Source organism: Temnothorax nylanderi, unplaced genomic scaffold (genome assembly GCF_030848795.1).
Source record: "Temnothorax nylanderi isolate EJ_2023f unplaced genomic scaffold, tnyl_v1.0 TNYL_tig0018_pilon, whole genome shotgun sequence".
NCBI classification, from domain to species: Eukaryota; Metazoa; Arthropoda; class Insecta; order Hymenoptera; family Formicidae; genus Temnothorax; species Temnothorax nylanderi.
In genome coordinates, this window is record NW_027249080.1 from 1,939,300 (window position 1) to 1,964,184 (window position 24,885).

At 43.1% G+C, this 24,885-nt stretch overlaps 3 protein-coding genes across 5 annotated transcripts; 1 reads left to right on the plus strand and 2 right to left on the minus strand.

Annotated features, from left to right (window-relative positions):
* Positions 1-61: 61 nt before the first annotated feature.
* LOC139768867 (LHFPL tetraspan subfamily member 2 protein-like) lies at positions 62-9,809 on the minus strand. Of its 3 annotated transcripts, XM_071699505.1 has the most exons (6): positions 6,070-6,162; positions 5,029-5,302; positions 2,013-2,192; positions 1,543-1,815; positions 860-973; positions 62-603 (listed from the first exon to the last, which is right to left on the minus strand). In XM_071699505.1, exons 3-6 carry the CDS (start codon positions 2,140-2,142, stop codon positions 461-463), a joined length of 660 nt encoding a protein of 219 aa, XP_071555606.1. In that variant the 5' UTR covers positions 2,143-2,192; positions 5,029-5,302; positions 6,070-6,162; the 3' UTR covers positions 62-460. The 3 variants fall into 3 exon arrangements, with proteins under 3 accessions (XP_071555606.1, XP_071555604.1, XP_071555605.1); XM_071699503.1 differs by lacking the exons at positions 5,029-5,302; positions 6,070-6,162 and adding an exon at positions 9,579-9,809; XM_071699504.1 differs by having other exon boundaries at positions 5,029-6,153.
* A 1,549-nt stretch (positions 9,810-11,358) lies between these two features.
* On the plus strand, positions 11,359-16,586 carry LOC139768872 (uncharacterized). The gene is made up of 7 exons (XM_071699514.1): positions 11,359-11,444; positions 11,547-11,638; positions 11,720-11,763; positions 14,210-14,537; positions 15,486-15,674; positions 15,874-16,023; positions 16,128-16,586. The coding sequence occupies exons 1-7, from the start codon at positions 11,384-11,386 to the stop codon at positions 16,293-16,295; spliced, it is 1,032 nt and encodes a 343-aa protein (XP_071555615.1). The 5' UTR covers positions 11,359-11,383; the 3' UTR covers positions 16,296-16,586.
* A 148-nt stretch (positions 16,587-16,734) lies between these two features.
* Positions 16,735-24,771, minus strand: LOC139768874 (protein CDV3 homolog). Its single transcript, XM_071699516.1, has 3 exons — positions 23,439-24,771; positions 22,410-22,840; positions 16,735-18,749 (listed from the first exon to the last, which is right to left on the minus strand). Exons 1-3 carry the CDS (start codon positions 23,616-23,618, stop codon positions 18,611-18,613), a joined length of 750 nt encoding a protein of 249 aa, XP_071555617.1. The 5' UTR covers positions 23,619-24,771; the 3' UTR covers positions 16,735-18,610.
* Positions 24,772-24,885: the final 114 nt, after the last annotated feature.

Consider the following 24,885-nt stretch of genomic DNA (forward strand, 5'->3'; position numbering starts at 1 on the left):
GTACATTCACCTTATTCGCATCCAGTGACAAAAAGGACATCCACAAAAAACGAAAAACATGCACGTTTTACTATTTATTTCTCTTTGACATATAAAAACACATGTATAAGATATAAAATAGGAATTCTCCGCGAACACCGTAGGCGTCATAAATTGCGGCGGTAAGTGTGGGAAGACGGTAAGTACATCCGATACTTAATCTTCGTGCGTACAATGCGTCGCGTATGACATTCAGCAAAATGTCCATTTCCCTTCCGAGCCCGCAATTAATTACTCGGATAGTGCAACAATTTCGTTCGCGAGCAAAACTTTCGTTTCCGTTCGTTTCTGCCGCGCGGTGAACACAACGAGGTGAATATTTCTGGTTGCACTGGTCTTCTTCGAGTATCCCATTTCGACGCTTCGCACCGTGGCACCGGTTACGGCGAGGCCGGACCCCTCGCTGATTTTATTTGCATGCTCAGGCTAAGCATATTAGGGTCTTTCCTTCGTTCATTTTGTCTTGGACCTTGTCGCTGGCCGTCGACTTCTCCGCCTGTCCGCTAAAGGCGGCGCAGACGAAGGTGAGAGCGACGCCGATAGCCGCGCTATAAAACGCCCAACCTGGAAGAAACGATCCTCTTTTACATCCTGCAGCCGTCCCTAACTTGATTCGATCAAGAATCCAATTTAATTTTATTATTTTGTGTAACAAACAAGGAGCCTGTATCGATCGATCTATTCTTGGAACTGAAATCTTCATCGTATTTATTTGACGAATAAAAGTAAAACTGTCTGTCTCTTGAGAAGAAGAATTTAAAAGACTGATTTTATAAGAAATTATTTTTTTCTAACTTTCGATGTTAAACATTGAATTTACCGAGACTGCAGTTAGCAAGATAGAAGGCGTCGGCCTCAGGACCGCAGATTCTCTGCACTCTCTCGGCACCCCAACCGGCAGGATAGAGGATCATCCCGAAAAGATACAGTATTCCTGTGGAAATAAATGCGCAAAACTAGAACGACATGCAAAATTGTAAAGCATACCTGGTACAGATGCGTTTCCCGATTATTTGATTTGTTAGAACCGTGACAATGGGACCGCTTTTTAAGTACATGCTCGTTGATTATTCCGGGCACAACCTTTCGCTACAATGGCGGTTGCGTCATTCGCACTCTCGAGATACCATTGTCAGCCTGAAAGCATGTTACGCACGCGGAATACTCAGCTGCAACGAAGCGATCATTGCTTTCTAAGATCTGCGTCATTCTCACTAATGTCAGAATGTCACTGACAAAAGGCCAGCGAGTTTTGTATATATCGGAGCAAATGTTGTAATTTCTAAGGAAGAAGTATTGGAAACTCAAATCCTAGTATACATATATGAGAGAGAGAGAGAGAGAGAAATATAAATCTCTTTTTGGAACGTATAAAAATATCGGCCATCATTTCAAGGATTATTTCGTCCGCGAGCTAAGAAGCTTAGTCGCCAGTCGGGGTTTCGTCGTTTCGTCATCTCATCATCTCGATCCTCGCCTCCGTCGAAGAGCAACATTACATACCGGCAACGGCTTGCGCCACTCCCGCCAGATTGAAGATGCTCTTGCGGCCGATGCTCTGCACGCAGCATCCGAGCAGGGCGGCTATCACGGTCACCGACATTGCCGCCAGACCCGCGGACAGGAAGAACAGGGACGCCTTCCAGCATCCCGGGAAGACGTTGGAGTCCGTCGCGAAGCCGTCGATGTTGAAATTCGCGCAGTGCGTCTTGCCGAATAATCTCGTGCAACGATTGAAGATCCCGACGGTTGGCGTGTATAGTTCCGTGCCATTCTCTAAAATTTTAGAGTCAACGAGTGACAATATCAATGGTCCGCTGCAATTTGCCTCGACAAATAAACAACGGGAACTGTTTCGATATCGCGGATCTGATCTAGATTTAAGTGAGATACTTTATTTGACGATCATTTTCTTATTGTTATGTAAATACGTAACTCGTCTGAGTTGATCAGTTGAGAAGGAGGATACTTACTTGTGTCCTTAATTGTCAGTGGTCCTACAAGCCATCTAGGGGTGATAAGGCCTGCTAAAACTGCCATTAACGCTGCCAAAGACAAGAGCGTCCATAGCAGGCTGCGTCCAGTGACTATCACATAGCACATGCTGCCGATTGATTGATTTTCTATGCCATTCTTAAAACACTCGATCGTGTCTGAAAAATAATATATCGATCATGAATTTTAGCACCTACGCTGAATGTAAATATTGAGATTATCGGCATAATTGTAATGAATAAGGATTAAGACTTTTTCAAATTCCCGCATAAGTAAGATTTGATGTTGGTAATTAACACGATCGCGTTCTTGTTGCCTCTATCGAAATTCGATTTTAATGAGCGGCCGCAATCGAATGAATGCCAGAGTAAATGCCTTTCACATTAGTATTTCGAAGAAAACGTCGCGCCGCTCGTCGTTGCTATTCGAGGTTCTCCTTCGTCGAGCGCGAGCATTAAAAGCGTGGCTGCGATACGGACCGAAACACGTAGGATACACAGATCTCGGGTTACGGCACAGCGGCCAACAGTTCCGTCTTTTTATTCTGATTTCACGGAAATCGTGAAAGGGCACGGGGGCTCCTCGCCGGCTACAGAAATCGCTCGATCCTCGGATCTAGCTCACGACACCGTGGAATCACCGACAAACGGACGTTGTAAAACTTTTTGTTTGTGATCGATTCTGGGAGACCAGACCTTTGTGGTCATCCCGGGAAATAGCGGTCTCTTAAAAGCATCGCTAGTAATTATCTTGTCGATTAGAATAACATAGATTAAAATACAACTTTAAATAGAAGTTCCTGAATAATTTTATCGTAATGTTTGAGGATATTAAGCGTTTCTAATTTATCTGCGCGCACGCGATAATGAGAATTTCCTTTTAAAAAGAATTTCCTTGTAAAAAGAGTGATCTATAAAAGGGTTAATTCGAGGTGATAGCCTCGAATAATAGCTCCGCCGCGGCCTTCTCTTCCCGGCGTGTTCGTGGGCGGCGCCTTTTCGCCTTTTACGCCACACGTCCTGCTCGAGACCACTCTCTCGCCTCTCGAGATTCTCTTGTGCTCTTCAAACCCGCAAACTTTAATCGCTCTGGCCCTCTCACCACCAATCGAAAGGTCGACTTTGATCTCCACCGGCGACGGGTCGACAAGGCTAAACGCGACCTATATTAAATATGAAAAAAAAGCACCTTCGAAACTTGAATTTTTTATGTAATCTTGCGGATTCGCGAGTTTAAAAATCCGTCTCCGATACTACTGTATTGAAATCTGTTTTCCAAAGGTACGAATCAGTTATAGAGAAAAAACGTAATAGTATCATCGTATAAAGCCGAAGAAATTTGTCGGCACTCGGTACTGTTGTCGCTTTTATTTCCGTCACTCCTCGCCTGCAACTCGCAACCACTTCACGAAGTATGTTTACTTAGGATCACCCCCCCTAATCGCTGTTTATATTTGCGCTGTCTCAAACCTCGGAACATAAATGAATCTCTCTCCCTGAGATGACGTTGATGTATCGCGAGAGTATCTTAAGAAAACGTTCCTTTAAGCCAGAATAATCAATCTCCTTTGCATTTTAACAACCACGAAAGTCGGGAACTTAATTTATTAAGTGTCGAATCATTATTTTCAGAGATTATGAGAAAAATACCGACAAATTCTCATCTTCCTGATATTATTCACCAATTAACGATAACTAATCGGCTGTCATCGCTGAACGGGTTATCTTTTCCACTTAAACGATTTTCCGTCACGTTTAGCTCTTTGTTTCGGCGTCCCACGGTGGTCCGCCTTCGCACGTGATTGGGAATTAATGAGCCATGCTTCAATTGACAGTCTATGGGATTCGGAACGGACGGGGAGAGACGAGAGCGCGGCATTGGATTGGACGCGTGGGCCGGCTGCTGTCTGCGAGTCTGCACGACGGGCAACTGCGGGCGTTTTTCTTTTTCTCTTTTATTTTAATTATACCGGCTTCATTGTTACGTGTAGCGCTGCCACGCCTTCTCATAATGCGATACGGGCCCCGCGCGGGCCCCTTTCGTCGAGACCACGCGCGCGAGCCACCAAGTCGTGAATTAATCCTCAAACTCGTACTGAGATCTCGACGTCTGCGGCGCGGAATTCGCTCGGAATTCGCTCAAAATTTGCGCGAAATTTTTCCCATCTTGATGTCACTTTAATTATCACCGTTTATTCATACGGGGATTTCGGAGTGCAATCGCTGTCGCGTTTAAAACGGTACGGTTTTCACGTAATTGACGAATGCGTTTTTGTGAAGGAAGGATAGGTTTATCATCACGACGGGATCGACCGCGCAGACACCAGAGATCTGGGCTTACAAGCAGATTATTAGCATTCTCCGTTGACTTACGACTTTTTGGCCGTGAGTTACCGGACAGAGGACCCATTGGCGGATGACTAATGGTCGGAGCGTCCGTGCAACGGCTGGAAAAGAAGAGGGACGATATTGCATTCCGCGAAGATGCGTGAGCCGAATGAGAGATTCAGATGCCACCCACAGACGGACCCACAATAGGATCCGAAACATACGAAATATATAATCTTTTGCGAAGGGGTAAAGACGTAAAACATCCAGGACAGAATCTTAATTTATCGCTTGATTGCATAGAGATGTTAAGAAGGTTACGGAAAAGAAGACAGCGCCCTAGCAAACTTGCGGAGAAGGCAGAGAAGGCCTTATTTGTCTGGAGAAGGAAGATTTTTCGAAGGACCCGTGTCAATGGCAGGATTAACGCGACGCGGATTGTCTTAATTGTTCCGAGGGCTCCTCTGCCAGCGGCGTTTGAAAACAAGGCACCTACACAATCTCTCCTTACATAATCTCGCGAGTTCGCCATATGCGAGGCAGCTGTTGGACAGGTGTTCCCTTGCATCTCGCATCTCTTGTCTTCGTCCTCCCCCTTCGCCTTCCACCAAATCAAGTCTACGGGGAGAGAAAGAAAAACAGAGAAAGAGAGGAGGAGGAGACTCACCTTTTTCTCTTTTCTTCCATGGCTTCACCACGCCAACGTCTCGCTTACCATCGATTTTACCCGTGGTGATTTATCGCGATTCCGAAGGCGATCGTTTGGAAAACGATCGACCGGTCCTAGGCCGACCCGTGCCTAGCGTGCGACCAATCTCCCCCCATCAGGGTAATCTATGTGACGCGTAATTAGTCTTCTAATCGCGCTGTGAGTCATTCGACATGGATCATGTAACCAGGACAAGTGGGACTCAAACATGCCAGTTGATTATTGTCGGACACTTAAAGGAATATTCCTAAAACGAAGTCTAGCAGAGAATTAAACACACATAGTTTTATTTTAGGTAATAGAAATTAAAACAACCGCGAGGACGTGGAATTTTGTAAAATTGTAACATATATAGCTTTATATATACAACACACATATACTGAACTATAAAACTTTAAGATATGCATGATATTCGTCTTGGCGTAAAAAAAGCACACTCGTATGCCTGCAACAAATCGAAGTGGTTTTTGTCGTTTACTATCACCGGCGATTATGGGCGCTCGATCAGCCGGAAGTGCATGATGTGCGCGAGAAATTGTTTCCGAGTACGAGCTCGGTGAGAATTCACGCGTGATAAGCGTGCTTGGCGATGCAGGCCGCCGCGATTCTAACGACGGGATAATTAAGAAACGACGACAACGATCCTGAGGCCTAACGGTGATCTCGCCGACCGGCATCGAAGGCTCGGCGATTAAGATAACCGTCGGCTTTAGATCCAGCATGCCAAGGGTCCATCGAAGAGAATCCTCGTATGATCGCGACGATTCCGATTTTAGTTTCTCGCTATTTCCGGATATATCGACATATTCGACATATAATTTTACGTATAATAGGCACATATAAAAGAATTATTATCGGTATTATTATTTGTAGAATAGCGCGCTGTGTGTACTATCGCGCGAAATAAAAACTGAATAGGCTGCGAAGTAGCAAGTAGCGGGTAGGATTTCTCGATAGGCCCGGGACATCTTGCGTACACGTAACATTATTCGAATTTACAGTCGCGTATATAGAATGTGTATATGGTGTTTAGATTGGACACGCGCTGAAAACGATCCGTCAAGTTTATCGGCGGCACTTGGCGCTCTCGGGCGTGCACGCATACTAGCGCCGTTAACGAGCTTATCTCGTGCCTCAGGAAGTTGCACACTTGCCGCTTGCCGCTTGCCGCTTGCCGCCCGCGTCTGTGCGTGCATATTTCTGCGCGCGCGGCATTAATCGCCGAAGGCGATCGCAAGGCCAGCACGCTTAGGTCTGCCCGTTTTAGCCGCGCTTTCCTGCGCTCGTCGCGTTTAAAGCGAAGATGAGAGACGGATTCGGGCCCTCCGGAGAGAGAAAGAGAGAAAGGAGAGATCGAACGCAAGGAGCATGTTGCGGCTGAAATGGACGGACCCACGGGCGATTCCACGAACGCTGTTAATCATCGCGGTTGCTCGAAATCGAGATTATTTCCGCGCTCTGGCGAGAGTGCGAGACTCACCACTCACGCGATCTCCTTGTTTCGCGACGCACTTAGAGTCATAACTCTGCTCTCTTCTGGAAGTAAGATAAAACCACAAAGGATCCAGAAAAATCTTTGGAGAATTCAGCACCAAAGAACGAAAGATAAAAGATTGCATTTACCAGCGATGGCTGTACGAACTGGAGAAGAAATTTATCATTGATTCTGATCGTATAAAATAATATAAATAACACAATCATAATCGGTTCTCATAAAAAAATAATGAATTTTTTAGATTTATCTTACTTAAAATAAATAAATTGCGAAAAGAGGGGGAGACTGGTCCCTCGCAGAAAATTATTCCTTGGCTACTCCTCCTGTCAAATTCCCGCGTTTATGACAGGATGCAAAACTCCTCGGTTCTAAGGTGAATTTGTTTATCATTTTCGGCGAGCATCGCTGCCAGTTAACATTAACATTCTTTAACGTTGCCGGGAGCACGCACGCACGCATGCACGCAGGCGGCTTCATTTATGCGCGCACACGCACGAACGCTCAACCAATTTATATTTATGATGTATCGGGCCTCGATGACACAGCGACTGGCTATGCTGGTCTCGAACCAGCACGGAGAGAAGGCTAGGAAGAAAGGACAAGATAGGAGCAATAGACAGAAGAGCGACCGACGAGAACGAGAGAAGAAGGAAACAGAAAGAGAGAGGAAGAGAAGGAGAGGCTGCGAGAGAGACGAGGGGAAACACCCACGGAATGTAAAACGTTCCGACTGCTTGTCCCTCTGTAGGTTACTACCACTTCCGTTCGACTTGATTGCGAAAGAGCGAAAAATTCACGACGGACAATATTATAATACGCTCGATATGCTAAGTTAAAAGGGTACGATTGCACGAAACCATACCTTCCATAAATTAAAATTAGAATTCTCAGAAATTTTTTCAGAAATGAGAAACTCCAACTGGAAAAAAATCGCCAATAAAATCATTTATCTTAAAGTTGATCCTCCTCGTACTCGTCTCGGTTTCCCCATCTTCTCGTTCGGACGAGACACGCACATTCTTGAAACTTAAACTTTTTCTTCTCTTTGTTCCTATCGGGAACGTATAAACTGTCCACGCTCGTAAAATCGTAGCTGATTCGATTGCCGGTCATTACTCTTCCCCGCAGCTCATTCTTCTGCTCGCTCGCAGGCTGCCACGTGTTCAGCCAGAACTCGCGCATTTGCGTGAAACGCGCGGCGCATTTTAATTACCGTTCGCGGACGTCGACTTTTAAATAATGCGCGTCCATGCGTGACGCTACTCCTTGAGGTTTGAGGAAGGGTTCTCGAGAGGGAGAAGAGCGGATTTCCCGATAAAGTGTGCGTGACACCCGTGAGAATCCACTTCACGAATTTGATTCGAGCGATCGCCGTCGCAATATGGAGAAATTGAAAATACATTTCTTATTGCGCGGAATCTCTCGCCATGTATATATATATATATATATATATATATATATATATAAGAGATTCCATATTCCATATAGATATTACGGATTCCGGATACTCAGTCGGTGCTTTCAACGGCCATTCGTCGTATCTTTCGACGAGATTGAGCAGAATGCAATTTTTTGAGAACTTTTATATTGTATCATTCTCAAATTTCTTTTTCTTTTCTATTCTATCAAGTGCTCTCGTATCTTTTCGATTGACTTTTTCAAATTGTTCGATTCGTGTCTCGTGAATACAGTGCTCTGACCCACTTGAGTGCCGAAAAGAAAAGACCCGGGTCCCCCCATAGCAAGCGGGGAACACCCTTTTGTTCAACGAGTCGCTCACCAGAAGCGAGTCGCTCGCATTCCTTTCACGAAGAAAAAGAAGCACACGCAGTTCCTTTCCGCGTTGAAAAAAAAGGGATAAGATGAATTTACAAGCGACTGGTAACAAGCGATCGCCCGGCTGCGCCGAGTTGCATCGGCAACATCTGGAAATACGATTTCATCTCGGAAGATCTCCCGGCGTTTTTGCGCTCCACCGCATTCGATGCGAAAACTACTCGGTGGCTGGAATCGCGGAAATTTCTAAGCTTGGAAAAGCTTAAAATATATTAATTTAAGAAATCTCTGTCTCTCTTCTCGTGTCATTTTAAATAATAAATAAAATAAAATATTTTATTATAACTATTACGATAATTTTTAAGTCACGATTATCTCGAATGATTGCGCACGTTTTTCCATCAGCTGTACAAAACCGATGTGAGATATTCCCGCGTGAACGGAGTGCAACGAGGGAATATCTTATAGCCCACAGGCTATCCCGTTTCACTGAGCAACGAGGAAATCAGAAATCGAATCCCGTGATCCGGGCGACGAATTAAATTTCACTTATACATGTTATTTCTCATCGCTCGTCGAATATTTCTCCAAAACAAACACGCAGCCGCGACTCGACAAGTGCGTTCCGGAGAATAATGGAAACTATAAAGAACTCTCGCCGGTTGGTCCATGAAACGCAACTCTTAACGACAAGGCGGTTTAATTGACGAGCGCGTCGCAATTTGTGCCAATTTAGCGGCGCCCGAAATTAATATTAACGACCGCTCGCGAGCGGCGGAGGAGCGAAGCGGACCGGGATCGCGGGAGGAAATTCGAAACCACCCTGGGATGCATAATTCATAATACCGGGTGATTACCGGCGCGCCCTGACATCGTGATGTAAACACTCGTAAATCGATGCAATAGAGGAACTCGCGGAACACGAGCGAGCGAACGAACGAACGAACGGTTGGGCGACGGATTCTGCACGAGAATCCTTATTCCTCGTAATGGTAATCCCTTAATCCCTTCCGCCACGGATTGGCGTAGCCGTAAATTTTTATTATTCTGCTCTGATCTCACCGAGTAACTTGAGGACCTCACGCGGACATGCGGAAATAATTATTATCTCCGCCGAAATTCCTGACGAGGGAATTTTGCGGAGAACACTGCTTAGAAATTACAATACGTCTTATAATTACGTGCTATTAGAGAATAATATTATAGTTACAAACAACAACAATTGGATGCAGCTTACTTTTCGTCGCCCCTCTTCCGTGTTTGATCCAGCACGGTTTCTTTCCGGGCAAGATCGCGACGTCTCATCGACAAACGATGTTTCGTGATTTAGTCGTATCGAGAAGTCACTGTTTCGATGGGACACGCGCGATTCCTCGCCGATCGTGTGTTTAATCGTGGGCTCGAAACGCGCACATAATCCACCTCGCGTGCGGCTCGCTGGACGCGCGGGGCACGACTGAAGAACGCGCGGCGTTCGCTGGAGCGGCGCTATAAGGCTATAACGAGACGCGAACTTGTCAGCCGGCGTACATAAGCGAGGACAGAATCTGACCCGATCAATCTCGTTCCGATGATATAGATCATGAACGAAAGAACGGTCTCGTGTCACGTTGCGATAAATGAAATTCTCGAAGGCCGCGTCGAAGTCAAGACTGCTGCAGAATTTAAACAAATGTATAATCTACATCTATCAAAGACTTTGATAAGGGGGTTTTTTACCGTTAGTTGCGAGTAGGTCTTTTGCTACAATTGACTTTCCGCGAATGTCGTGATTTTGCAATAAATATTTCGGGGGCATTATTTACCACAAAACGCTGCGCGCAGAATTCTTCACGATGTACTGTTTGGTGCTAAAAACAAATATTTTATTATTCTATTAAGTACGATAGAAAATTTAAATTATATATTTATGTGAGAAAGGATTAAATTTTATATGTATAAATTCATGCTCACTTGGCATGATGTCTGATATCACTACTTTTATAGCAAAAATAAATTAAAACAATATTGTTTCGCGCAATAGCTACGCACAATATGACGCGAACACTTGGCGCTCTTTTTTTACCTTTTTTAAAAAGGTGTTTTTATGGTATTTTGAAAACGTGACACCTCATCGTCTGAATTATTTGACAATATGCAATTGCAACTCGGCAGGAACTCGGATAATTATTCGGATGCGGGATGAATGGTCATCGTCGACGTTGTGTTAAAAAAAAAATTAAATAAGAGGACATCGAAACGCTGTGACTTGCCTCGACAAGTTTGAAAATTTTTCGATCGTATATCCCTCGACAATCTTCTCTCTATTTTCCCATAAAGATTTATGATCATAATTTTGTCTCGTTGGTCAAGAATCTCGCGCGCAGCATCGACTTAACGCGCGACTGTCCGCTTTCCGTCGAGATGTGTCATCGATCGAGCCCGGGGTTACACGACCGTCGTTTGCGGCGCCGTTAGGACCCCCGACACAAATCATTTTGGTGAACGTCCCCCCGCAGCGCCTGTAATTACAGACTTTAATCCCTCGAAAGCCCGACGGCCAGTCTTTATCGCGCGACTCGATCCTCGCTGCCTTCTATTGCGCAACCACGCACCGGCCCGCGCGGCCGTTCGTTCGATACTTTTCCCGAAGGCTTCTCCCCCTTTCCCCTCTTTTGAGTTACGCGTGGTTTCATAGGGGGTTAGTCACCCCTATATTTCCCGAGCATCAGATTACACGTCGTTCGCAATGAGGGGGGCGCCTACGGCGCCAGGGTCCGGCGAATATGTGATGTGTCTAAAAGGGACTTGCCTCGATCGCAAGACGAAATATTGAAAATCAAGGATTTTTATATTCTTAAAAAATCTGTAGTTAATTCAAAATATATAACTCTTTGTACGCAGTAAAATCGATTTGATTTTTCGCTATTAAAAATCGAATTTCGTCATAATGCTCCCTAGATATTACATTTAGGATGTATTGTGCATTGAACGCTTTTTGTCATTTGTTTCTCTTTTGTCGCAGTCGTCGCAGAGGAATCAAATAATGTTAAAAGGTTAAACATGACAAGCAGAAGGAGCAAACACGCTGCACCGATGAGAGATCGAGCATCCTGGATAAATGGTTAATATTTTTATTATAAAAATTATAAAGAGTTAGGGGAAGAATCGAGATGTAGAATTATCGAAATAAATGGTACATTATGATTATTTGTTGCATCAATAGATCACTCGGGAGGGACTTCTCAAGAAAATTTTATTACGGAGTTTCTGACGCGCTGCGAGGAATATAACGTAGAACCGTCACCTAGTTTTGTAGTAAATTTTTATAAATACTATCATACCGTAGATCTGTATGTATAATTAATTTTTATTGTATAAACATTTACGTTTTTGTAGGTGAGAGATGACATGGAGCAATACGCGAAGATTGAGCCAGAAAAGTAAGTATTCCAAATGTTCCTGAATGTTTTGTCATGTTTTGATATTCACGGTTCATTTAGGGTCAAATCAGAGGAAGATATCCCTATCTTTTACGTTTCTTTTGAAAACCCTAAAAAGATGGAAAATGTGCAGAAACTGGAATGTAAAGATAAGCCATGAAAATTACACTAATATTCACCAGTCATCAACTTAGATGTGACATTCGCGTTTATGTGCTCGTATCATTTTTCACGTTGCACGACAGGAAGTGTCGATTTGTATTCTCGATGCATTGAACACTACGCTGCAGAAATATAACACCGTCACGGTGCTCAAGTGAGACAAAATTTAAAAAGCCGCGTGATTCGAAGCACATTGCGACAACTGATAATTACGTTCTCTCAGATTACCCAGTTGTCAGATAAATGCCTACGGTATCCTGCAGATAGCACAAATGCTGACGGAATTCGAATGTCTGGACGATCTGAATCTAGATGACAATCCGAATGTGCAGGAGAATTATTACCTGCTCTGCGCACCGACCAGAAAGTGCATCGCCAATTCAATATAATCCCATTTCTCGCGGCAAACGCCTAATTAGACATAAAAAAATTGCGTCTTCCAGTTTACGCTATCTGTCGCTGAGGATGTGTAAGTTATCCGACAACGGTATACAAAAGATCGCAAACGAGTTGAGGTATCGGGACCCGCCAAACAATCCAAAATTGATCGCTCTTAACGTGGCGGACAACGACATTACAGACATCGGTGCCGAGTATATCGCCGCGATGCTTCGAACCAATCGGTTATGTAGTTGCCAAACATTTTTCAGAATTCTAATCTGTAGAGATATGTTAATCCCTCCCTGCGCAAAAGGAGTTTTAATGAAAATATATAACGTTTGCTGATGCTATTCGTAGATCTCTGCAGAGCGTGGTGTTAACCGGAAACGAGATACAGGACGACGGCGCTTCATTGATAATCCAGGAACTTTCTATGTATCTTTGACAGTAGTAGCGATTAAATTAGACAATTTTCTCAATTTAGACCGCTATTTTTAATAATATGACGCGATAGGTCTACTTTGACTCACGAAGAAATCGTCGGCCTTCGACGTCGCAGATTTATCGAGCTGGAGAGCAAGGTTGATAGATTATCTCGCCATGATGTTACTTTGCCTATTAATAAACAAATAATCATTATTATAGCTGGATAGGCGAGTTACCCGAGAAACTCTCATCACGGAGCGGTCGAAGGAAAGTGAAATATGGCAGCGTCAGAATTTGCTTCTAAATTATAATAAAAGAAGTATGTTTAGAGCTTTCCAAATTATTTTAAAATTCGTTTTATAATCATTCCCAAAATGCAGCGAGTCGAGATAGTTCGTCAAAGATGAGAATCCAATCTAATTCACCGGCGATATCGGACAATTCCATTCAAGTATTTATTTCTAATAACATTTTGATTATTGTTTCTCTGTGATATATTGAAAAGTGTAAATATATTAAATGTATATTCCTAGACCTCGAGAAGGCCCTCGAACAGCGATGTCGATCATCCATTTACAAAAGAAACTATAGCGATAAATGGCTCTGTGGTGATTAGTGGAAATTTGAATTTGCAACATTTGAGTTTAAGTTGTAAGTTTTCATTATGTCATATATATGTATCAACTGATTTCTGTTGAATATGAATTATCGCTGCAAATTACGTATTTACATCTAGTTAATCGATTGACGAATAAGACTGTGAAGAATTTGGTATCGTGTCTGCATTATCAAAACTATATGCTATTAAGCGATTGCAGCAGAGGGTTGCTACATGTATTTTTGGAGGTATTCTTTATCGTATGCACTATCGATATATCAAGGAGGCTTTTATCGTTGCGAGCTTCCTCTTCCTGTGATCAGGGTAAAGATATCAAAAAGAACCAAGATTGGACAACATTTCAAGAACTTTTGTGTCGCAGACGACAAAGCAATCAGACGATACGAGACGCGGACTTTAAAGACTTTAAGGATTCGGTGGAAAGCGAAATCTTGCGGAGCAAAATCAGCGTACGGTTACAATTTTCCTCAGTTGATTATTCTCTCAGATTTCCTGTGTCTTTCACATTTCGTTTTTAACACACTCTCCTATTTTTAACACTTCTGGATAAAACTTGAAAAAATCACTGCTTTCCTTTTTTATTCAATTGGCTATTCAATTTTACGCAAAAACATTTATTTTTATTTATATTAATTCTTTTAAGCGAGGATATGCGCGAAGCGGCGCATCACTGACGAAACGTCTATTTATCGGGGATTAGTATGGGAAAGATTTGTGTTAGGCATAAATAAGAATGTAATTTCATTCAGCCTATATATATATATATATATATAGCCTGCTGGCGTTGACCGGGGCTTATAATTAGCAGAAATGAACAAAAATAATTAAAATTTTAGAAATTCTTTTCTTTTTCCTTAGGGTCTCCGCATTTAGATTTCCGATTCATGGTTTTCCAATTGGACTCGCTGCCGCGCGGGGTGGCGCGATCGGTAACGATGCCATTCGGAGATCTTATTGGATGAAAATCTTATCTTATCTCGCCCTGCCCAGCGCGCGATACCCTCTGCATCCGAGGGTATCCGAGAGTGAGCCCCGGCCGCATTGTCACTTTCGGTCGTTGCACTTCGTGGAAATGTTGTTGCACGTCGCCGCCGTTACCGTGCTCGTTAACATCGCCATTATCGAACTGGACTCCCTTTATTCCTCCTCGCCGAGGAAGAATTCGGACGTGGACTTCTCAGACGAGGTAACGAGCGAGCCGCATCGACGACGCCTTCATTAACGAAATACGATACGTCGTAAATTGTCGTATGTTTCATATTTCACGTTGAAAATTCTGTCTCGTGAATTCATATTAAATTGTTTTACGTAAATTCTTTAGAACTCAACCATCCCTCTGTCAAGTTACTAAAATTGTGATCCATTCGCTACTTTCGCGTCTGTTCGACATTCACGTGTAAATAAGAGTGATAGATAAGTTGATAATAAAATTAAAATGTGAGGAATAAGATCGTATATATAGAATTACAGTTGTTCGTATCTCGTGCGGACATCTGTACAGCTGAATTTCAAATCTTTTTTTTTTTAATCAGATACCAACGTAGCATGCGTATATAATAAGGGGGTGAGGTCCCGATCCCACCCACGCTTTATATTTACTTTATGGATATTACGTTATTAGGAATCAATTTGCATTTTACATGACAGAGATAAAAGTAATTCTAAATAATCGCGCCCATCGACAGTACCGACATCTAACGACGACATATTCTATCGTCCGCATCAGCTGATTATTGTGTGCCCATGTGTGCCTATGCATTATTGTGCGCTCATGCGTTATTGCGTCATTGCGTGCTGTCAAGTTCTTCGTTATTTTTTTTTCTCGCGGACTGTCTGACGGGCCGCGACTCGAGAGAATCTCGCGCGTTCTCCGAGTGCGGGTTCGAAGTTCGAAAGATACAAGTACTCCGTGAAAAAACTCTCCCGAAATCATCTTTCGCTGCAACATTCCACGGTACCGCGTTCCAGAACGTAAAATTCAGCCTCGTTATCTCGACGATCTCTGGATCGATCGATTGACGTAATCACTCGCGCGAATTCGGCAATTCTCCGGCTCGCGATGCCGTCGGCCGGAAGTCACGTGTAACCTGGTTACCTCCCGCGATTTTCGAAAATGTACGAAAACCTGTTCAAGAGCCCGCTCCACCGCGTGTTCGTGTACGGCACGTTGAAGCGAGGCGAGCCGAATCACGGCTTGATCAAGGACACCGCGAACGGCTACGCCAAGTTCCTAGGTCTCGGCAGGACGACGGCCCGGTATCCCTTGGTCATCGCCACGAAGTATAACATTCCGTTCTTGCTGAGGAAAGCCGGTACTGGCCACGTGAGTTGAAAAAAGGAGCTCCTTGAACAATTGAATCTATGTTAATTTTGAATTTTAAATCGAGTTAATCTCATAAATCTTCCACTTTTCAATTTTTTTTTTATTTACGCTTGCGATTTTAATTCCGACTTAAAAGACCTTTATTCGTCACGCTATGTCAATCGTAGTAAAATTTTCTTAAACAACTTGTTTTAAACAGTACGTGCTCGGAGAGATATACGATATGGATTCCAACATGATGAAAAAATTGGACGAGTTGGAGGAACATCCCAAGTTCTACGAGCGAACGGAAGAAGAGGTTTTGTTAGCGCCGGAGGCCGCGCTCAAACCTGGAAAACCTTTCGAGGAGGTAATTCGATGGATTTACGCATGTGCATATACCGAGGTTTAACGCTTTATCGAATGCAACAGGCATCTATAATTTTTCTTCTGACGAACCTACTCCTTTCTTAGGTCGGCGAGTCGACGAAAGCCTGGATATACTTTCTGCCGAGATACAAATCTTCCCTGCTGGACAGTACCATGTACGCGTCTTACACCAACAACGGAAGTCACGGGCTGAAGTATTGCGAGAAGTATGTCCGCGACGCGTCCTACGATCACCGAAAGGAGGTGCAATAAATCATTGCCGGCGGCTTTTGTCTCTTTGCAGCGACAACGACGCGTCGAGCCCCAACGATGTTCTTTGAATATTCGATCGAGGGTGCTATTACTTATGGCGAGCGGTCTCTCCTGCGTTAATTCTCGTGAATTCAGGAAAAGTGACGACGCAGAAAACAATGAATGACTTATACAAGGCTGTTTTGTATCGCACGCATAGCGGCGCAATTATTTGAAGCTATATTTTTAAGGAAGCAACTCCACGTCTCTTCCGAACCAATTACAATAAATAAAAATAATTTATATATATAATTAGTTTCATATATTTGTGATACAACAATCGTTCCTATATTAACATAATTATCTATTCTTCCAAATCTTCAAATCGAAAGAATTAGCCGACAGACATATAAAATGGGATTTTGCAAATGAAGGAGCGAAAGAAACTGGCATAAAGGTATCTCGGTGATTGAGTTTTATTAAATACGTCACGTACGCTCGCATCCCACACTTTCGCGCACTCTCACTTCCTGTCATTCTATCGCTCGCTCTCATGTAACAGTAGCGATAAAATTATTGTATCTCAATTATTCTGTAACAAAGGGCAGGCTAGTCCGCGTTGCCGCGGCGATCAAAATCAATTCGAAACTGTCTCCAAGAGGCACCGGTGTTGCGCGCTTCCGCCGCGTGCTCAAGTTAAACTTCTCCTGGCGTTATAGAACGCGATGTTCATCCGCGGCCGACGTGCTTCCGACGATCGGCCAGATCACTGATCACTCGCGCACGCGGGTAATCGAGCGTTGCGCTTCTCCTCGCTTCGAGAATCGGTTGATCGACGATGTACGGTACGGCAAATTAAAAAAAAATGCTCGGAGGCAGTACGTGTACGAGTTATCCTAAGAAATTTATTTATAAATAATCACATTTTATCACACGCTATACAAGAATTCTTATTATTATCTACCGTTTCCGTATGGCATTCTCTCTCCTCCTCGTGTTTCGTAAATAACACGCGTCACCCCGCCGAGGAGGATCCGCCAACGAGAGAAACCGTTCCCCAAGAAACGGATTCGATATTTATTCGCCGCGTGTTCTTCATCTTGGGAAAGAAACTCTTTATATCAACAAAAAGAGGAATTATACAATCGTCAACAAAGGCGTACATAGAATTTCCGTTTTATGTTTAACACGTGTGTATGCGTATGTCTTTCTCCCTCCTATTTTGTGCACAACCCCACCGCGACACGGTAGCTTGTGTTTCACGCTTTTAATTAACTATTTTGCCCCTCGTTACTCTCACTCAAAAAGTTGCGTTCGTGTTACTTTGTCGTCGTTCTCTCGAAACTCACCGTTTCCGCGCCGTTCCAAAGCCCAGCCCCGCGAAAAATTCGATTAATAATATACATATATATATATACCTTAATTAATTTATCTAGAAATTTTCGTTCGTTGACGCACGTTGCCATTTTGAGCGAAGCGACACTCTCCCTCGAAAGTGGAGAAAAAGAGAAAGAGAGAGAGAGAGAAAGAGGGTCCAAAAGAAGCATCCCGCGATCCTTCGAAGATGTTATTCGAGGATAGCTCTCATACAGAGCCGCTCACATTAATCGCGTGAATTTCGATCTCGACGTTGTCGTGCCGATCTCGAAGCTTATCGTGTTCGGACGTGTCAACGTGATCAGTCCTATTTACATCGATAATACTCAATGAGAAGGCATCGATCGTGGCAGTAATTATGCACGCTAAATTAAAAGTAGCACCGTAAAAAAAAGAAAGTGCGAATACCACGTAAAATACCTTAACGAACGATACTTTTTCTTTAGACTATAATCCGCGTAACGATAACGCATTACTCGCGGTAATAACGTCGCGTTCCGGTCCACCGGTTTTTGAGGATTCAAGCGTCAGAATCCATTCTTCCATCGTCCTGACGCTTTCCTGGAAGCAGCATACTACACCCTATGCTGATTACAAAATGAAATATATAAAAATCGATTTCCAACCACGTTGTCTATACGGTATGAAAATAAGCTTGCGCACATGCACGATATTCATTTCGAGTTACAAGGTCCATGAGCGCACGTGTGTGTGTGCAAATACCTATAGGATCGACGATCCGTCCCACGATCATTTCGGAATCGCCGACGAGAGAACCGGAATTAGCATCCCCGGAATTTTATCAAGTCGGGGCGTGTGTACGTGTGCATACACATTCTATAATATACACTGCATCCTAGTCTAGAAAATAGATTTTCTCGGCGAGGTTGGGCCACGAAGCGGAGAGGGGCGACGATGTGATATTGATTGCAGGTTTGATTCCGTCGAAAAAGGCGTTTTCAGCTCTGATCTTGCGAAAGGGCGCCGTACTTGTTGCCAAGGGAGAGCTTGGGTGTTTGAGCTTGCGAATCTGGCACGTTGTACGATCTACTGCCACCTCGGTTGCGAACTTCCTCAAACGCTCCTTCCTCTCGCCGCCTGTAATTAAAACCACCGCCATTACACTTGGGTACACTGTTAAAAAAGATATTAAATTTACAACACATTTACAATACCACGGTAAATGAAATTTACAAACTGGGTATCTAAAATAAAAATGCTTGCATTTGTATAGCTAAATTCATACACGAACATGAATTTTAATCACTGATATGAAATTTAATACACACAACATTGAAATTAAAAACCCGTTTAAGATTTTTTGGAATACGGAAGGTAATAATACATATTTTCGATTGCAAATGAGAACATTTGTATATGAATTTATTTGTAGCAAACAAAGCATTGAAAATACAATACGACTTTGGATTTTAATTGCGGCGAACTGATAAATACGATGCACTTGAAATTGAATATTACGATATGCGTAATCTTTCTTTACAACAATTGTCTTTTGAAATTAAATTCATATATGAATTCTTGTTTTCATTCGCGCTTTGCAATTTCAAAAGATAATTGTTGTAAAGAAAGATTACGCATATCGTAATATTCAATTTCAAGTGCATCGTATTTATCAGTTCGCCGCAATTAAAATCCAAAGTCGTATTGTATTTTCAATGCTTTGTTTGCTACAAATAAATTCATATACAAATGTTCTCATTTGCAATCGAAAATATGTATTATTACCTTCCGTAGCCCAAAAAATCTTAAACGGGTTTTTAATATTCAATGTTATGTGTCCTATTAAATTTCAATAAGATCAACTGTTATAAGACAAAGTGTGAGAACGCAGGCATCTGCGCCGCGAAGTGGTCAAGCGAGACACCTTCGAAAGATGATGTTTGAAATACTGGATAATAATTTTTTAATACGTTCTATACTTCCAAATAAAAACGCTGTATTTTTTTTAGATTTTTAAAAACGGTATTTTCAAAGTTATTGAAGATCGAAAATTGTACCAAATCGCTGAAAATTGGACAAACTCTCATTAAAATATCAATATCTCCGGTTTTATGCTACTTACAGACTTCGGCATGGGCTCATTTTGAAGCTCTCGAACGTCGCTTCAATTTTATGTAATTGAATTTTAACAAGAAAAATTTTGGTTAATTGTTATAAACAATTAAATTTTCAAAGGTGATTTTTCATAACTTACCACCACTGTACCATGTTGAAAAAAATATGAGTTTGTTCGTTAGTTAATTCTCCACAAAACTGGTAAGTTTCAGAATGGAGAACGAATGGACACTATTCGAAAAAAAAAAACAAGTAACCACGCTGCTGTCCTGGCGCGCTCATAAAACTTGCGTGCAGGAAAGGAATTGTGTTCGGGATTGAAAATTCCACGTCGATGTTGATGATGTTTCTAAATAAAATACTTATTTGGTTTTCTCAAATACTTGTCGAGGTGTTGTTGAATTACCCTGTTCAATCCCGAACACGATTCCTTTCCTGCACGCAAGTTTTATGAGCGCGCTAGGACAGCAGCGTGGTTACTTGTTTTTTTTTTTTTTTTCGAATAGTGTCCATTTGTTCTCCATTCTGAAACTTACCAGTTTTGTAGAGAATTAACTAACGAACAAACTCGTATTTTTTTCAACATTTTACAGTGGTGGTAAGTTATGAAAAATCACCTTTAAAAATTTAATTGTTTATAACAATTAACCAAAATTTTTCTTGTTAAAATTCAATTACACGAAATTGAAGCGACGTTCGAGAGCTTCAAAATGAGCCCATGCCGAAATCTGTAAGTAGCATAAAACCGGAGATATTGATATTTTAATGAGAGTGTTTGTCCAAATTTCAGCGATTTTTGTCCAAATTTCAGCGATTTGGTGCAATTTTCGATCTTTAATAACTTTGAAAATACTGGTTTTAAAAATCTAAAAAAAATTGACGTTCGTTTTTTGGTTGCATAAAGCCCGTATCAGACTACGGATTGGGATTGAGATTAGATTGAAATTTAATCAATCAGAATAAAGAAAACTAACTTCAAGTTTAGTGAACTTTGCTCTAATTGGTCAAATTTCAATCCAATCTCAATCCCAATCCGTAGTCTGATACGGGCATAAAACGTGTAGAAAATTCAGTGACAAAATCGGAGTCATGACCCAAAATTTTGTATTTATTTTGTCCCGCTTGACGTGTTTTTGCTTATATATATATATATATATATATATATATATATATATATCACGTCAAGCGGGACAAAATAAATACATATATATATATATATTATCTGATGATCGTTAAACGATACGCGATTTTCTTTTTTATGTGTAGATTTTCAATGTTTCTAACGTATAAAAAGTGTGTGCAAAATAAATTTGGTGTACTCGTGTACGTAAAGATTCAATATATTTTTATTTTCATAACTGAAAAATAATGAATGTATTTATTAAATAATTATATTTAATAAATACATTATTTTTCAGTTATAAAAATAAATAGTATATTGTGCACCTAGGGGAAAAAGTTACATTTTTCAGACAAGTGTGTGTAACCTTCGGCTCGGGCGGCAATCACTGCACGAGTCTGAAAAAAGCTTTCTCTCCGTGGTACACATACGATATTTTTCACAATACCTTTACGGAAATGTAGATAGTATCGATTTAGTTAAAACCGATTTAAAAATTTTATTAATTTTTCGAGGATGGGTTTAATTGCCACGATGTGTATTATTTTTCGATAATAATTTATTTTTTTTTAAACCGGTTCAAAAATTCAACTAATTTTTCGAGGATATAAAGGATTCTTTGCAAATAAATATAAAGGATTCTTTGCAATTGCCTGATAAGCCATTGCCTGATAAAGGCATTTTTTTTATTAAAAATATTGAAACACAAATGAAGTCGTTTGAAGAAAAACGACTTCCGGGCGAAGCCCGGGTAACCAGCTAGTATTCAATATTTTTAACAATATATTAAAATATTGTTAAAAATATTGAATATTTAAAAAATCTGTATTAAAATAAGTACACAAATGTAAGAAGTTTTTATGTAGATACCGTAAATGAAATTTCAAATAAGGTATTGAAAATTAAAAAAGTGGTATTTCGAAAATAAAAGTAACGAGCATTAATATTACTATGTGCATCTGTTTGAAAAATCAGATACTTGTAAAGCAATTTTGACCTTTAAGTATATGTAAATTAAGAAACAGGTCTCGAAATTCTCAGAATCAAGACCATACAATTAATGCACTGTATGACACTTTCGTGACACTTGTTTCTATGATATTTCTACAGATTTGTCCCGTAATAACCACTATGTATATTGATAATAATATTCCAACATAGTAAAATTACAACACTTATGTACTTAAAATTTATTTAGTCTTGAGACAATTCTCAGGTCAATGTTCATGAAAATTAGAAAACCTGTTTCTTAATTTAAATATGCTTAAAGATCAAAATTCATTTACAGGTATATGAATTTGTAAACAGATGAGCATAGTAATATTACTGCTCGATACTTTTATTTTCGAAATACCACTCCTTCAAATTTCAACTTCGTATTTGAAATTTCATATACGGTATATGCATAAAAACTTCCTAGAATTTTATATTAATTTTAATACAGATTTTTTTTACAGTAATATCGCTCCAAGTGACGTAATTGTCTCCTTATCCGCGTGAAATTGAATATCTCGTACCGCAACCAAGGGAACATTATTACCAAGACTTTGGTTACGTCTTACCGTCTGGTGCCCCATGGACCGCTGCCATTATTTGGCTGGGGGGGCTTAGAGTTCAGGGTAGGGAAGTATTCCTCGCTATTTATATCGGGCGCGATATTTCTTCCTCGTGGTCGCGGACTAGCGAACGTAGTTTGATTTCGTAAGTGTGGTGCTTTGTAACTACTGCCAGTCGAGGAGGCAGCAGGTGCTGGGGCGGGCGGGGTCGGTTCCACCACCTCGGCGGGCGCTTCCTGCGGCACCACTTCCCGCTTTTTCCATGGTCCCGTGTGCTTTGTGCCGCCCTCAACGATCTCTCCGTCCGAACCGATTTCGAAGGCACCACCCTCTCCGTCTGATTCTGCGTCAACGCTGTCGTTTACCGTTAAGTGTCCTATTTTCAAACCACTGTAGTCTTTCTTCTCCTCCTCGAACTCCTTCCACTCGTCTTCGTCCTAAAAACAAAATACCCTCGTGACATATTCATGTCGCTTTTTCTAATTTATCTTCACAATTATCATTGTCATAATCCACCCAAGTCCTTTGTGACTCTCGCGCAGTCGTGCACGACGGTACATTCGTGGCTCACGATAAAATGCTTCGCAGCTCGTAACGCAATTGCAATTTGTGAGAATGACAGGTTGGAGTAGCCGCGAGAAAAGGTACTCAGCTAATTGTCACGTCGCATATGCTGCTCTCCGCCGAGAGCTTTCGCGAACAATCACTATCCTATCCTCTCTCTTCGGGTGGAAAGAGAGGGGGAGGGGAGGAGGGGGGGAGAGGGGGAGGAAGATCCGAAGAACACGTGCACGCGAAACAGCTGCCGCGACGCGCGCGGGCGGGGATTACGGGTCCGGGGATTACGTAAGGCGCCCCAGGACGTCCGAGGAACGTCCCGCGTCGTCGCCGTCGGCCACTCCACGCGACCGTTCCCCCTTCGCGAAGAATCAAACATGGCAGCGCCGTAGCGCGGACACGAGGTTCCGGAATTCCGCGATGAAAACGCGTGAAACGCCCGCCGTCCCCGATCCGTCGTCCCCGTTCTCGGCTTACCTCGGTGTGCTGGGACTCCTCGCCCTCGGGATTCGTCGGCTTCTCCTTCGGCTTGGGCTTCTCGACGGGCCGCTTGCCCGTTTCCTCCAGTTTCTTGGCGACCTCGTCGGTCGTGGTGAATTTCTTGCCCTTGGCCTTCTTCCGGTCTTTCTTGGCGAAAAAATCGTCCAGGTCCGCCATGGCGATGAGACGGAGTCCGGATGGCGCGACGAGGGGGCAACCGGGGGGAGAGCGGAAAGATCTGCGACGTGCGAAAACGTGCGGACACGGGCGCGCCGAGAATCACGCTTGATCACGGACTGATCTGATCGCGGATCGTGGCATCCGCCGTGCCGTCCACATGGGCTTGTCTCCGCCGGAAGTCGGCAGCGCCGACGCGACACGGCACACGGCAGTACGGCACGCGCGAGTCAAGTGCGCGCCTGAACGCTCGCAGCTCGCAGGAGAATGAGAATATCGCGCGAGCGGGACCTCTCACCTCTCGCCGGCTCAAGTCCGGCTCGCGGGAGCGCGAGAAATGCTCGTCTCGCGGCGCCGACGGTATTTCGCGCGGCCCGCGGCCCGCGACGCGCTTCCTCGTCCGATCGACGGAACGCGAGATCACGCGGGCGGCGGGTCGCGCGACTCCAGCGGAAGATCGCGGGCGCACGGCGAACGAGTGATCCCTAACCTGAAAACCACGCGTCGCTCCGCGCACGTGACAGACGACCGGACTACCGGACGCGCTTCTCAACGCGCTCGCGAGGGACACGTTCGCGCCGATCTGCCGACGACCACGACGTAAACTCGTCAACCGTGCACGTTCGGCTCGGATAAGCACACCGTGCGAGGCCGAGCCGCCGAGGCGTGCGAGAGTTAAAGGTTAATTGTTTCTCCCGTATCACTGCGTATCACGTATTGCTGCGGGGGGAGGGGTGTGACAGATGGCGCCGTTCGTCACTTCCGGAATACGAATGGTTAAGAAAAACGAAACGCGGCACGACGAGCAGCAATCCTCTTTTCTCGGCTTAATTTAATATAAAAGAATGTTACTTGTTTTTTATATATCTTGGGATATATTTCTTTTCCATTGAAAATATATTTTTTGTATGCTAAAGCGATTAAATCGCTTTTGACCCTTACATCACAACTTTCGCAGCGAGATGATTCGCGTCAAGTTAGGCAGGATACTTTCAAGCGCGTTGAAAATTGAAAATTTCAAAAACTTGTCGACGCCTAGAAGTTCGGAACGCTTTGCTTTGCGCGTCGTTAATGATATGTGGTCGCGCGTGATGCGCGTCGGAATAAAATGTACGCGTGACGAGCGACGAGCTCCGCCCGTTAACGTATGTATACGTACGTTGATTCCCCCTGCCGCGAGTGGCCGCGAGTGGCCGCGAGTGCCTCGACTCTCGACGATTCGCGGCAGGGAGCAGGGGGCGCATGCGCGGCCGGGCGCGAATCCCGC

Coding starts and splice junctions, on each gene's coding strand:
- LOC139768867 (XM_071699503.1), bottom strand. CDS start 2,142: ATGTGCTATGTGATAGTCACTGGACGCAGCCTGCTATGGACGCTCTTG. Junction 1,816..2,012: donor ACTGACAATTAAGGACACAA/GTAAGTATCCTC, acceptor CTAAAATTTTAG/AGAATGGCACGGAACTATAC. Junction 604..859: donor TCTTGCTAACTGCAGTCTCG/GTAAATTCAATG, acceptor CGTTTCTTCCAG/GTTGGGCGTTTTATAGCGCG.
- LOC139768872 (XM_071699514.1), top strand. CDS start 11,384: ATGACAAGCAGAAGGAGCAAACACGCTGCACCGATGAGAGATCGAGCA. Junction 14,538..15,485: donor ACGTGGACTTCTCAGACGAG/GTAACGAGCGAG, acceptor AACCTGTTCAAG/AGCCCGCTCCACCGCGTGTT. Junction 15,675..15,873: donor GGAAAGCCGGTACTGGCCAC/GTGAGTTGAAAA, acceptor TGTTTTAAACAG/TACGTGCTCGGAGAGATATA.
- LOC139768874 (XM_071699516.1), bottom strand. CDS start 23,618: ATGGCGGACCTGGACGATTTTTTCGCCAAGAAAGACCGGAAGAAGGCC. Junction 22,841..23,438: donor AGGAGTCCCAGCACACCGAG/GTAAGCCGAGAA, acceptor TTTTGTTTTTAG/GACGAAGACGAGTGGAAGGA. Junction 18,750..22,409: donor GGTCCATGGGGCACCAGACG/GTAAGACGTAAC, acceptor TTTTAATTACAG/GCGGCGAGAGGAAGGAGCGT.